The sequence below is a fragment of the Dermacentor albipictus genome, chromosome 8 (assembly GCF_038994185.2).
Source record: "Dermacentor albipictus isolate Rhodes 1998 colony chromosome 8, USDA_Dalb.pri_finalv2, whole genome shotgun sequence".
In the NCBI taxonomy this organism is placed as follows: domain Eukaryota; kingdom Metazoa; phylum Arthropoda; class Arachnida; order Ixodida; family Ixodidae; genus Dermacentor; species Dermacentor albipictus.
Genome location: NC_091828.1, coordinates 108,186,435 through 108,201,071, shown reverse-complemented (window position 1 = coordinate 108,201,071; position 14,637 = coordinate 108,186,435). Strand labels below are relative to the sequence as shown.

At 48.4% G+C, this 14,637-nt stretch overlaps 2 protein-coding genes across 2 annotated transcripts in view; both read left to right on the top strand.

Annotated features, from left to right (window-relative positions):
* The window catches only part of LOC139049029 (uncharacterized), a 75,113-nt gene that overhangs the window by 36,284 nt on the left and 24,192 nt on the right, over positions 1-14,637 (top strand). The gene's annotated exons all lie outside the window — the stretch shown is intronic.
* On the top strand, positions 6,713-11,134 carry LOC139048991 (uncharacterized). Its single transcript, XM_070524007.1, has 2 exons — positions 6,713-9,188; positions 10,477-11,134. Exons 1-2 carry the CDS (start codon positions 7,791-7,793, stop codon positions 10,783-10,785), a joined length of 1,707 nt encoding a protein of 568 aa, XP_070380108.1. The 5' UTR covers positions 6,713-7,790; the 3' UTR covers positions 10,786-11,134.

Sequence of the window (14,637 nt, the reverse complement as noted above, 5' to 3'; positions counted from 1 at the left end):
AGGGTCGCATCTCTTCGAGCAAGTCTTGGTGGAAGCAGGATGCATAAAGTTGGATCCAGGGTGTGTTAACGGCTCTGCATTCATGTGGTTCATGCCACTGCGGGGCAGTGCAATGGAGTGCAAGTAGACGTATTATCCTTGCATCATCAGTCCTAGGCAGCGGGATCGACAGGCGGGTCATCTTGTGCATGAGCTGAACGAACAGCTTGATGGGCACGTTCATTGTCAATGATACCAGTGTGACTTGGTATCGACTGAAAAATTATTTCATGTACTTTCTCAGTCAGTTGGTGTATGGCTTCTGTGGTTTCAAATACCAATTGTTCGTGCAAAATGCGCCGTACGGCTGACAGTAAACACTTTACTGCCGTCTTCGTGTAGCAGAAAATCGACCATTTGTGTCTTGGTTCATCATTAATAAAGTGTACTACGACTCGAAGCGCTTCGAGTTCTGCTGCCTATCAAGTTGAAAACGTGCGACGTTTTCAACTTAATCATTGTGGCTTTTGCTGCAATGACTACAGCTGCGGTAAAGCTTTGTCAGCGCTGATTCCTCAGTGTCTGCGGGTGTAATACCACTAATTCTCATTTAATAGGAGCAAGGTAAGCTATTTAAGAGCCGCTGATGACATATCTGCTATTTGTCGGACGCCAGGTATTGTCAGGTTGATCTTTGGGCGAATCAGGCACCACCATAGAGTCAAAGGTCTCGCGGAAGGTGTGAAGCAACATAGTATTGCCTCACGATGTCCGGATACCGTTCAGCAGAATGAGGCACGCGGTCTCTCAGCATATACAGAGGCTAGAATGTGGCAAGCAGAGCGGGAAAGGTGCCTTACGTGCACGCTTAGTGCTTCAACTTTGATGTGGGTCTTGATGAGGTGTTCCCTGGCGACTGCAACCGTTGCCGTCATCGACGCACTTGACCTAGACACATCATAAGGGCCTCTGTCTGAAAGATTTGAATATTACATTGGCTTGTTTTACATGTGGTAGTCAAAATTGGGAAGCTGTAAGTAACAAGCGTAAGTCAGCTGACATAAGGAAGTATAATATGGATAGAATTGAACATGCTCTCAGGAACGGAGGAAGCCTAAAAACAGTGAAGAAGAAACTAGGAATTGGCAAGAATCAGATGTATGCGTTAAGAGACAAAGCCGGCAATATCATTACTAATATGGATGAGATAGTACAAGTGGCTGAGGAGTTCTATAGAGATTTATACAGTACCAGTGCCACCCACGACAATAATGAAAGAGAAAATAGTCTAGAGGAATTCGAAATCCCACAGGTAACGCCGGAAGAAGTAAAGAAAGCCTTGGGAGATATGCAAAGGGGGAAGGCAGCTGGGGAGGATCAGGTAACAGCAGATTTACTGAAGGATGGTGGGCAGATTGTTCTAGAGAAACTGGCCACCCTGTATACGCAATGCCTCATAACGTCGAGCGTACCGGAATCTTGGGAAAACGCTAACATAATCCTAATCCATAAGAAAGGGGACGCCAAAGACTTGACAAATTATAGACAGATCAGCTTACTGTCCGTTGCCTACAAACTATTTACTAAGGTAATCGCAAATAGAATCAGGAACACCTTAGACTTCTGTCAAGCAAAGGACCAGGCAGGATTCCGTAAAGGCTACTCAACAATAGATCATATTCACACTATCAATCAGGTGATAGAGAAATGTGCGGAATACAACCAACCGTTATATATAGCTTTCATTGATTACGAGAAAGCATTTGATTCTGTCGAAACCTCAGCAGTCATGGAGGCATTACGGAATCAGGGTGTAGACGAGCCATATGTAAAAATACTGAAAAATATCTATAGCGGCTCCACAGCCACCGTAGTCCTCCATAAAGAAAGCAACAAAATCCCAATAAAGAAAGGCGTCAGGCAGGGAGATACGATCTCTCCAATGCTATTCACAGCGTGTTTACAGGAGGTATTCAGAGACCTGGATTGGGAAGAAATGGGGATAAAAGTTAATGGAGAATACCTTAGTAACTTGCGATTCGCTGATGATATTGCCTTGCTTAGTAACTCAGGGGACCAACTGCAATGCATGCTCACTGACCTGGAGAGGCAAAGCAGAAGAGTGGGTCTAAAAATTAATCTGCAGAAAACTAAAGTAATGTTTAACAGTCTCGGAAGAGAACAGCAGTTTACAATAGGCAGCGAGGCACTAGAAGTCGTAAAGGAATACATCTACTTAGGGCAGGTAGTGACTGCGGATCCGGATCATGAGACAGAAATAATCAGAAGAATAAGAATGGGCTGGGGTGCGTTTGGCAGGCATTCTCAGATTATGAACAGCAGGTTGCCATTATCCCTCAAGAGAAAAGTGTATAATAGCTGTGTCTTACCAGTACTCACATACGGGGCAGAAACCTGGAGGCTTACGAAAAGGGTTCTACTCAAATTGAGGACGACGCAACGAGCTATGGAAAGAAGAATGATAGGTGTAACGTTAAGGGATAAGAAAAGAGCAGATTGGGTGAGGGAACAAACGCGAGTTAATGACATCTTAGTTGAAATCAAGAAAAAGAAATGGGCATGGGCAGGACATGTAATGAGGAGGGAAGATAACCGATGGTCATTAAGGGTTACGGACTGGATCCCAAGGGAAGGGAAGCGTAGCAGGGGACGGCAGAAAGTTAGGTGGGCGGATGAGATTAAGAAATTTGCAGGGACGGCATGGCCACAATTAGTACATGACCGGGGTTGTTGGAGAAATATGGGAGAGGCCTTTGCCCTGCAGTGGGCGTAACCAGGCTGATGATGATGACCGCAAGAAGCTGAGAGAAAAAACCCTAGATAGTTGCAGCGGGGCGCTTGGGGACATTACCCAGGTCTTTCCGGCGAAGAACTTGAGAAGGTGACATATGACTGTCAGCCGGTTCTTCATGTACTATGTATCTATGGGGTGGCAAACACAGTCCGAAGCAGCTCTCAACTGAAAGGGGTTGAGTTGTGTGAGTAAGTTTTTCACCTTTCATTTCATAGAGTATTTTTTTTTGAGCTCGTCCTTCCCACGGTGTGAAACCACATAGCTTAGAGTGCACTAGAGTATTAGAGTATAGGAAGTATTATCGACGGGAACTTAAACGTTATGAAATTTAGTCATACATAAATGAAATTTATTGCAATAGTTTGGTATAATGCGACTCAATTGCGTGCTGGTTTAGGTGTTGCAAAGTAAATATTTCAACCTCTTCGGCCACCAAGTGGGAAGCGCATAGGTACAACAATAAATAAATATTTGAAGGAAATATGTCGGCTATTTGGAAAGAGTTTTTCACATCTGAAGAGTGACCCCGTCAAACCCCTCACCAGAGCTCATTCACTTATTCCCAATTCTATAAAAAATAACATCGATTATAATTTGTACCATGTTTTTAGGAAATCACGTATAAACCTGAAAGCACATTGTAAGCTACCATTTATTATTTGTTGCTTTACTAACTACACATTCATGGCTGGCTACAGTCATCACTTTTTGACTAATTGTTTTAAACAATCCTTGTTTCACGTACTAGCCATTGAACATTCCGTTTCCACTCTGCAATAATTGTGCGGTCCCGCCGTGGTTGCTCAGTGGCTATGGTGTTGGGCTGCTGAGCACGAGGTCGCGGAATCGAATCCCGACCCCGGCGGCCGCATTTCGATGGGGGCGAAATGCGAAAACACCGGTGTACTTAAATTTAGGTGCACGTTAAAGAACCCCAGGTGGCCGCAATTTCCGAAGTCCTCCACTAAGGCGTTCCTCATAATCAGAGAGTGGTTTTGGCACGTAAAACAGAATAATTTTTTTTATATAATTGTTCGGGTTCTTTTAACATATAAGTTGGCGCTGGGAGAGCGTGGAAAGCGCATTGTTGTGTTCAAGGAAGTCTACGACAAATTTGAAAGTTCATAAGTCGTTACTCGGATAGTGATAAGGGGTAGGCTTTGCTTACTGGAGCCAGGTGTGATGACCACTGCCAGTGAATTGATCGTCTACGGCAATTTGTGGGGTTTAAAACTTATCGGAATTTACCAAGCTATCGTTCTTAGACCACCGTCTAAAAGTGGAAGGGGTGGAAGTTGTTGCGCGGTGTGCTGTTTTCTGAATGAGGTTTGCAACCGGAGGCATAATATGTTTTGCGTAGCCCAAGTCATGAGAACCAGCGACGGCTGGTGAACCGGTCTGGGCTACCGGGAATCGCCTCAAGAGACGTCGTTGACTCTCGTCAGCGCAGCTACCCGTGGATGGTCGTGCTATTTCATCAAAGAAATAAATAGGAAAGAACGACCTTTGGCTGAACTTCCGGTTGACAACGCGGTTCCTCCCCAAACGTTCCACTTAGCTACCCCGATTTGCGACGCCCCGTGAATAGGTTCAGCAGGCGCAAATACACTTGGTTGAATCGAATAGACATGTTGAAATTACGCATGATGATGCCGCACCGCACCGCACCGCCCCGTTCAAAGGCGTGGTTTCGTTTTGGACGAGTTGGCTCGGGTTCTCTATACCGACAGAATAAAAACGCCGAGGGCAGAGCCATGACGTAGGCGTGTACTTAGGGGACAAGAAAAAGCCATAGAAATTTAAGAAATGTCCGCACAGAAAGAGCACTGCTATGCGAGCTCCCAAGATCGAGGGTGCGGGATAGCATGCTGCTGCTATATATGGCCGCGGCATGTGGATGGGAAGCAAGACGCAAGAAAACGCTCGTCTACCATGAATTGGCGCACTTTAAGGACAGTCAGGTGGTCAAAATTATTCTGGAGTATTCCCTATCATGTGCATGATCGCCATGGGGCTTCGGCGCGTAACACAGATAAATTTATATTTAAATCGAGTTTTGCGGCAGGCTCACGAGAACCACGCTCACCAACACGGTGAAGTTATCTCGCGCGTTAGATAACACGCAAAAATAGATTAGTAAGACATCAAAACTGCACCAAACAAATAAATGCGGAAACACGTCATCCGTGAGTAATATTTCTCAAAACATTGATTTTTTTTTTTTTTGACGCCACGCTTTCCCGAAAACATTTACGTCAATAGCACACGTGTTGACGAAGTGTGTGAAGCGTGAGCTGTTCATGTTTCAACTCTGTGTCGCTTTGCTTTTGTCTAATCTTCCTGCTATCAGTTTTTGTTCTTGTGACTTCTGTACAATAGCCGCCATGCTCAAACGAAAAACAATGGTCCTGAGTTGGCGCATCGCCTTATCGGCGTCGCGTTGTTCTCAGCATATCCTTCGTTGAGCAGCTAAAGAACGCTCAAGCACGATATACTGCCGGCGGTATTGGCGGCGAGGAGTTACGGAGTCGCCCTCTATCGGAAGCGCCTCGCTGCCGTAGTATGAGGGATCACGTGGCGCGCTCCTCATAGGTTTTGCTGTCAGCGCTCACTGAAAACACCACCCGCGAGCTCTCCCGGACATTTCTGTAAGTACTTTCGAAACATTAGAAGTTTCTTACTGTCTAAATAATAATCTTGGGCAAACTGAAAGCACACAAACGTTTACAGCCGCTATCTCTTTACCGAATACGTACAGTGAACGCCACTGCGCGCGGTCGCCGCGATGGAGTATCCCGAACCGGCTTCTTGCGTGAAAGGTAGATAAACGCCGAGAGCAAACCATGTGAAATATGTTCTTATAGTGTTTGTATAACTAAATGGACCTTAACAGAATGAAGCCTCAATGCAGTGATCGCGCAGATTCGCAGCAACCGACTGCTTGTCCGCGCACTGTTTTGCTTTCTCCGCGTGCGCGTTTTCGCACCGTGCCATGACCTTTAGGCCGCAGAATATGAGCATTCGACAGTATACAAGCAACCATTGTTCTGTGGGCGCTATCAGAACTGTTCAAAAATAATTTCATTGTAGAGACTTCGACGCCTACGGTGACTGTGATGTGCCGTCGCGACGATTCAATCTTTTTTTTTTCTTCTAAATTCTTTGACCTTTCGATACTATTTCTCGAGTTGCGTCACACTGTATGTTTATCGGCGTTCTCAGCGTGAAATTGCCCCTGCTCCTTTTTTTTTGTAATCCAGTGCATTAATTCATAACATAACATGACCATATGCCATGCTTTCTTTAAATGTGCTTCTTACCGCTGCCTTTCCACTCCACTGAACTTGACAAGTTCATAGACCAAACCGTCATGACATTAGTCGGGCAGCAGACTCGGGCGTGCGTCTCAGTGCGTGTTTTCAAAACATCGCAGACCGGGCGCCGTAGCAGAAATCTTCCTCGCGTCTGTGCTTGCTGCATACCCGAGTTGTAGCCGATGACTGCTTGCCGGTTTTATGTTTCGCGAGCCAAGCTTCACGCAGCTTCTTGTCCTGCGGGTACGTGTGAATAAGGCTGACACCGGCCTCCGTTACGTGCGTCCGGCCCTGCGGCACCGAGCAGTAGCCTACCATGTCGCGCGCCTTCAAAAGCAGCCACTACCTATCGTAGTGCTTTCAAGCGTTGTAAAGGAGACACTCGAAGCGGGTAAATTTCGCCACTAAATGAAAACCGCAGCGTACGAGGGAATTCAAACTCGTTTTCAGCTCGCTTCGGCGCGCCCGAAGCAGCCGACGCGGCCGCTATGTCCACGTGATCCCTCCTAGCACGTCACGCCGACGGTGGCGCCAGCTTTTCCAGTGGTGGAGCTCGAGGCCAATATATCGTGCTTGAGCGTCAGAGGGCTAATATATCGGGGCGTTTTGCATGAACCCGACGGCATCGGGTCAAGTCAGCTTGTCGGGTTGGAACTGGCCTGCCGAACTCGTGCAAATGCCGCCCGGTCGGACTGAACGAGCGTCGCGTCGGGCTGAGTCGGCCGGACTGCGCCAGGTCGACATAGTTCGACCCATTTGCAGCGCACATGTAAACGCTCACTGATCGGGCTACTGCCAGCGCTGAGACTTGAGCGGAGGCAGTGTTACGTCGCGATTTGTGCACAGTGCAACGGGAAGGCTATCACGACAAGGCAAAGACAAGCATCTAACTTAATCATAACGACATGACCCATGAAAGACAAGCTGTTGCAGACGGCAGGCGGGAACCGGAAGTGCAGTTCGGACGCGTCGATATCCCGGCACGGCCCTGAGTGCAGTCGTTGTTCAACACTTCTCAGAAGCGAGTTCATGTTAAAGGGCATGCGGTCACGCCATGTTCATTCTGCCCAATTTTCTGACTGCCGCGTTCACTTAAATGTAGCCTCTAACCTATAAGTAGGTGTAACCTGTAACTTATAGCCTCTAACCTATAAGGTTAGAGGCTATATCGCTTGAAGCTGGCTCCGCTCTATAGCAGCCACACATGCATTCCTACGGTAAAATCTTATCTCGTGTAGGTTATCATATCCACTGGTTCATGCATCTGTAATTGCACGGTGCGAACAAGCAGGCAAGCAGAAACGGGTGAAAAGAGCGAACAGCTTTGTCACTTCTGCCGCTCTTCATAGCAGTTCGCCGCTTTGAACAATGATGCTTGCCGAGTAAAGGTGTAAAACTCGTTCGAGAACCTGCCGGATAACGCACGCCGTCGAAAATCTCCCGGAAATATTTCTTATCCACGCACATTAGGTGTTACGCCAGCGCCACCGCACCTGCGTGACGTCACGTTGCTCGCCCGTAGTGTATCACGTGTGCAACAAGCATTCGTCGAAAGTCGTGCGTAACGGTCGGTTAGCCCCATCGCCTTTCCTCGTTCGTTGGGCAGTGCCACTTGAGCCTCTACGATTCGGCGAGCCTGAAGCCCTCCACTAAAGAGACACCGGCAGAGGGACACCGAAATAATGGTGGTGCTACGTGCCCACCAAGGGCTGTCTTCTCTGGTCCAGCAGCTAGAAACTATGATACTGGTTCCGGCTATCCGCACACTCGACCTCACAAATTGCATCCTTCTCGAACCCAACGAATTGCCTCTGCACATCGCCAAATGTCCGGGACTCCAAATTTTGCGGTGCGTCGCCTGCCCGCTCAGGCCGAGCGCCCTGTTCCACTTAATGCTAAACCGGCTTCCGTGTCTCAAGGAAGTTCAGTTCTCCCTCGTGGCTGAGACGGACGTAGACTCGGAAATAAGGGAGCTGCACAACACCGCGTCGCAAGTGCCAGGCGCCCTGGCTCGCAATCTCCGCCGCATGTACGCCGAAGTGAGCAACGACCTGAACTTCAAGCTTCTCTCCGCGCTACTGAGCTATTGCCCGAAGCTGGACGAGCTGCGTGTTCATTTCGTGCGCGGAAACTTCATGAACGCGCTCCTGGAATGTAACCCCATCCTCGACCAGGGCGTCAATTTCGAAACATTCACGTTCTCTTCCGAGGTGCCAGCCTCTAATCAACGCGTGCCGTCCACACCGTTGGACTTCACGAGCTGCGCGGCCGTCTGCGCCAACGTCTGCTACCAGAGGTCCAGCAACATGTGGAACTGCGTCCTACTCCAGGATCTCGCTGTCGGGTACATAAATCCCATCCTTTTGCCGCAACAGCTGGTCCTGGTTGCTGTCCACCACGAAGAAGGCATCACGGCGGAATGGTTTAGCCTGGCCGGCTTTGGACACTTCTGGACGAACGTGCGACAACTCTGTCTTCTGCTATTTGCGGCACAGCCCTCCGACGGTTTATACGCGACGGCTGGCGCCGCCTACCACGACAGTCTTCGCGACTTTATCTCCGTCAAGCTCAAGCAACTGGTCGAGCTTAACATAAGCGCGTTCCACTTCGGACCCGACCTCGATCTGACGACGCTGCTACAGGACGGCTCGCTGGAGCATCTGCAATCCCTCTCGGCGACTCCCTGCGGGCTTCGCCGCCCATCAGCTCTGCGCCGTCTAGCGCAGAACTGCACCGAACTCAAAGAACTGGACGTGCGCATCGATAGGCGGGGCAGCTTCGTTCGGTGCACTGTTTGCGAGGGTGAGTTCGACCTCCATGCCGAAGACATCCCGGAAATGCATGACGCCACCCCCATGTTTCAAAATGCGCTTGCAAGGCTGACTCTGAGTGACGTGCATGGCCGTATCTCCCTTTGGCTCATCGAGACCTGTCCTGCACTTTCGGTGAGGTTGTCAGACTGCCCGTATCCGTCGCACCCAGACTACCCGTCTTTGGGTCAGCTGCTCTCCAGAAACAGCTCGCTGAGTTGTCTCGTGCTTCGGCACGATGCCCTGCCCTTCGGCGACGCTTGTCTGCTGGTAAGTCGGGTTTGATCTACGTGCTTTCATTGCCACGAGCATGGTTCCGTAATCTAAATGTGTCGAAAGCGCCGGAAATGAAATTTCTCAGTTTATTTATTTGGGGGAGGGGGAGGCCTCAGTGAATGGCGTACTGCCCAAAATACAAGAAAAATGGTAGATGGAGAGATAAGACAAAGCACAGACTACCAACTCTTTTATTGCACGGAACGACAGCAAACGAATACATCAGGCAAAGTAATCGTGAGCACCACCCCCCGATATGCGGAAACATTTACAATCGTTTTCCCACCACTGTGACATGAGATACCACGTTCCAATCTGAAGCGAAAAAGACGAACAGATTGTGTTGTGCGTTGCTTGTTCAGCACGAAAAAACTAATTTGCAAAAAAGTACTTCTGCGCCATGTTTACTGGCGTTGCGTATCTTTCATGAGATAAATGCTCAAGGTAACTACTCTAACGGCAGAAGAAACAAAAAAAAACTGCTTCCCAGATCTGGCTGTTTCACTCAGAACAAGCCACCGATTGGAACCATAGGTTTCTGCTGTAACACAATATCTATTTCCTCCTTTCAAATTCCTTAGGGTGTTTAGCACAATTTCTGAAAGGTTAATTTCCCTTTATAACATTTACCGTAGACACGGACATAGAACGGTTAGATATGGGCAACTGAAATTGCTTCGGCGAAACGTCCTAGGCTCTGCCGCTCGCCTGGTGCACTTGCATGTGGCATCGTTCCTTGAGCTGAACAGCGCAAATTAATACGACGGGAAAGAAGAGACATACACACATCCTCCTATTTCGTGATATTTCTGCTACGGTCAGGAGCTAACAAGCCCAAAGGCGTGCACTGTAAAATTTTTCAAACCCAGAAAGAAAGGATTGAGAATGTAAATCTCTATGACTCACACCCTTGCGTCAATTCTTTCTCCGTCGGACTGCGAGGTAAAGATATTTACGCCCTCATTAAATTTTGGAGGTATATTTCACCATCATCATCAGCCTGGCTGCGCCCAGTGCAGGGCAAAGGCCTCTCCCATATTTCTGCAACCACCCTGGCCATGTACTTATCGTGGCCATGTTGTCCCTGCAAACTTTTTCATCTCATCCGCCCACCTAACATTCTGCCGCCCCCTGCTACGCTTCCCTTCTGTGGGAATCCAGACCGTAAACCTTAATGATCATCGGTTACCTTCCCTCCTCATTACGTTACCTATTTTGTTTAATTCCTATATCCTATAATTATTTAATAATATAACTCTCTGCGGACATCGTTTCATTCCAGCAAAACATCTGTCGCATCAGCCGCCTGCAGTACCTGTGCCTTCTGTCAGCGGCGCCATTACAGGACAGTGACGCCGAGGAATCCCTGCTGACGTTCAGCGACAGCCTGAAGCCTCGCATAAAGTGTGTACACGTTCACTACCGAAGCTCTACCGACGGCATCGAGAAGCGGATCACGTGGATGAGGCCGCATGGCGCTCCAACCGGTGGTGTCCTGGTTCGAGGCGGTCCTTGCTTCATCTATTGTTCGACGGCTACGTTTATAGGACTCAGCAAGCCGCTGAATCGTGACTTCAAACAGATCATGTAGATGAAGGCATGGCCGAGACGTAATAATGTGTCATAGATACCCGTAAAAGTGCCTACAATGATACAGCTTCTTTGTTGTTGTTTTTTCCTTGGTATCTTCGAATATGTATGCCTTATCCTTTGTTTATTTCTCTTTCTTCACTCAGTGTCTGAAATCGCGGTAAAGGGGCCCTGTAACTCTTCTTGAACTCGTTAAATAAACTGCGCTACATGTGAGACAATGCTTCCGGAGCGCGTCAGCCATATATTGCTCATACCTCATTTAGCGAATAACAAACATTATTTTTGTTTCTTCCTACTTTCGGCTATCTGTAAATAAATAAGATGAAGGCTCCTAAGTATACACCTTTCGTAGGTTTTCTGTGTCTTGGTGGTCATGACTGCCCGGTTACCAGTCTCTTTTGACCGGGCAGTCATTGACGCCGCGTCTAATGAGTACTCTCTAGATTCCTTTTCAGGTATTTATCATACAGGCCACTTGGGGTTTCAAACAGCCATTCAAGGGACACGGACATCCTTTCACTATCACCATCTTCTCCTCCCCAGACCTACAAGGGCCCTTTGCAACCCGATCTTCACTATTCACTTTCTTTTTCAAATCAGGACACAATAAACGCTCTAGGCGAGGACCTTGTGCCTTCGCTGATCACGTCTTGGGATACTAGCGGTTCCCGTGCCCACAATTTCGTTTTCCAATTGGCTCTTTATATGTTCAAAACTGCGCCTTGGGTCTTTTCCCACCCCATTTCATTCATTTTAGATTGGTTTGAGCCTGTTATTGCATTAGTAGGAACGGGCTTCTCCCTCTATTTATTTAATTTCTTTTATGTCGCGAAAGGGAGCAGACTTCGAAAAAAGGCGTGACGGCATGCCCAGGTGGCGCTGCGGAAACGCCGGTCAACAGAGCCCTCCGTGCCGCGCTTGTCGGTTTCGGGTATTACGAAAGCGCGAAACACATCCTCCGAGATCGTGCGGCGAATCTCGGAGGCAATGTGCGAAGCCCCGGTGGTGAATTAGGTAGAGAAGGAAAGAAAGCTCTATCCATAGTGCGAACTCTGCGCACGAGAGGTTGCACAATGTACTCGGCCAAAGACAGAGTTGATGGAATACGTTTTCATCCATTACTGAGACCGGCACGTTCCTTTGAAGCGATGTTCTGCGAAGAACACTTAAAAAGAACTTTCCACATACACCTGGGCGAATTCAATTCCTAGCGACATAACCGAAAACACAAAATTCGGAGTATGCATGGGAATATTCTAGATTTGTACGTGCCGTCAGGGACACGTACAGCTCCTCGCCGTCCCGGTCCACCAACATGGCGGCTAGTCCGACGTCAGTACAAGCCATCAGTACAAGACGTCAGTACAAGTCCTGCCTATCGACCGTTTTTTCGTAGGCGCCGCCATATTGTGAGCGCAGTGGCGCCGCCTGTGAGCAGCGCCATACTGGCTTGGGTGAAAGCGGTCTTTTGCATGGCAGGTATACGCTCGGCGGCAGGTTCTGGCGTTTGTTTTCGCCGTCGTGCGGCCTGTTTAGTATGACGTGCGTCTTCTACGTGGTAAACGGTTTTGTGATGACGTGCTGAAATGGGTTAAGACGTCATGGCCGGAATTTCTGCCGGCGTTGAGGTGGACGGAACACGCAGTGCGATTTGCGCGCGCATATTCGAGTCTACAATCAGCCTCGGAGATGAATTGTGTATTTCTGAATGTTCCAGTCACTAATGTGACCTTATTGCAGTATTACCCTCTATTTCTAAGCTGCGGTTTAGGAGCCACGAAACATACGCGACGATCGTAACAGCGTGAGCGTGGGTACCGTTCTGCTACGATAGGAGCTGTGATGTTATACTTTGACAAGCGTTCAAACTGTTCGCTGCAGGTTACATTGCGTGACTACTTGGTTCGATGGATGAGGTTTCCGCCCCTGAATAAAATAGTTTTGGCAAGTGATAGCAGCATACCTTACAGTCTGAATTACGCTTGTCCAGCAAAGGGACTGTTTACGAACTGCGCGAGCGTCCTAAGCAATGGTAGGTGCTGGATTACATATATCTTTGTTCTATATACCGCATGGACCAAGCATACCACATCGGCGGTTATATATTTATAAACGTTGTGCGGCGTGACTATGCGAGGCCCTGTTGCGGCGTTAGCCCGTTTTCTCTTTATTTTTCTAGAAAGAGGATGATAACCGAATTTCTTTTTCGGTTGCGTTCGTTCCGTTCTCTACGACGCACTCACACGCATTACGGAAATTTTGTCCTCAAAAATAGGCATCGCATTCTTTTTATGCGATACCTCATATGTTAAGGCTGTATGCAGGCCAAAAAGGCAATGCCGAAGCGCACAGCTTACATATGTACCGTGCTGGATCACCAACCGCAGTGATCGCTGTGTTCAGCAGCGCCATCGGCCTCATGCAGGAAGGCTAGCGTAGACATATGGTAATTTCAAGCCTACTAGACTTGAAATGCAAGAGAACGATGCCGGTGCATCACAAACATTTGATTGCGCCAGCCGCGTAGATGTTTCGTGGTTGCCTTAGGTTGGCCGTGCACGAGCATGCGCTCTTATGCTTTATGTTTTACTCCCCACTCCAAGCGATCAGATATTGAGCAGATTTACTATTTGATGCTGCTAATACAGAGACACCGGTTTTCTTTGTTGAATTACAACCGATATAAGCAAAATAGTTCACAACACATGCACACACCGCGACTGATAATGTGCGTACACCGCGGCTCATAAAACGCGTCATATTTTTGCGCCCCCAAGAGATATTTCCGCCTACTGTAGTTACCGATGCACCGATAGGCTTCCCTGACGACCTTATATGAACGGACACGGCCTAAATTTCACAGAGTACGATCTAAAACATCAAGAAATCGTTCTGCAGCACGCGACAGCAATACTTTCAAGCTGCGCCGCGCCGGATCGCCCAAGCCAAAGAGGAGGAAAGGCTCTCCGCGCGCCCTATCCTCCTCGCCCGATGAAACGGTCTATTCGGATGGTATTCGACCCGAGCCTTCACTATTCGAAGTTGTCGCACACTATATGTATACTTCACTAATCTTCCGTGCACGATACGGGAGATTTAAAACCAACAGTCGCGCCGTGTGTGCTGCTGCTATGCCGATTTCGACGTGCAAGACACAAGTGTTTCGTGCCCGTTATTGGCGCTAATAAATATACCGGCAGTACGCCCTGAAAATGTGCACAGATATAAGCATGCCTTTGAGATCACTGGGGCGATACATGGGAATGTTTCCGAGGTAATACGGTTCCCGTGACACTCGGCATAATGCGACTAATCGCCTCAAGAGACCTCGTTGACTCTTGTCAGCGTAGCCACCCGTAGATGGTGGGAGAATTTCATCAAAAAAATAAGAAAAATAAAGAACGACCTGGGCTGAACTTCCGGTTCACAACGCAGTTCCTCCCCAAACGTTCCACTTAGCTACCCAGATTTGCAGCGAACCGTGAATAGGTTCAGCAGGCGCAAATAATCTCCGTTGAATCGAGTAGCCATGTTGAAATTATGCGTGATGCTTCCGCACCGTCCCGTTCAAAAGCGTGGTTTCGTTTTCGATAAGTTGGCTCGGGTTCTCTGTATCGACAAAATAAAGACGCCGGGGGCAGAGACTTGACGTAGGCGTGTACTTGGGGGACAAGCAAAAGCCGCAGAAATTTATGAAATGCCCGCACAGCAAAGAGCACTGCAATACGAGCCATCAAGCTCGAGGGAGCGGTACGGCATCACACGGCCACGGCCATGGCATTTGGAAAGTGGGGCGAGACGCAAGAGAGCGCTCGTGCACCATGCGTTGGGCACACGTTAAAGAAAGCCA

Excerpts from the sequence above, each read along its gene's own strand:
- LOC139048991 (XM_070524007.1), top strand. The coding sequence starts at position 7,791 with ATGGTGGTGCTACGTGCCCACCAAGGGCTGTCTTCTCTGGTCCAGCAG. Across the intron at positions 9,189-10,476 it reads TCGGCGACGCTTGTCTGCTG|CAAAACATCTGTCGCATCAG; the intron begins GTAAGTCGGGTT and ends GTTTCATTCCAG.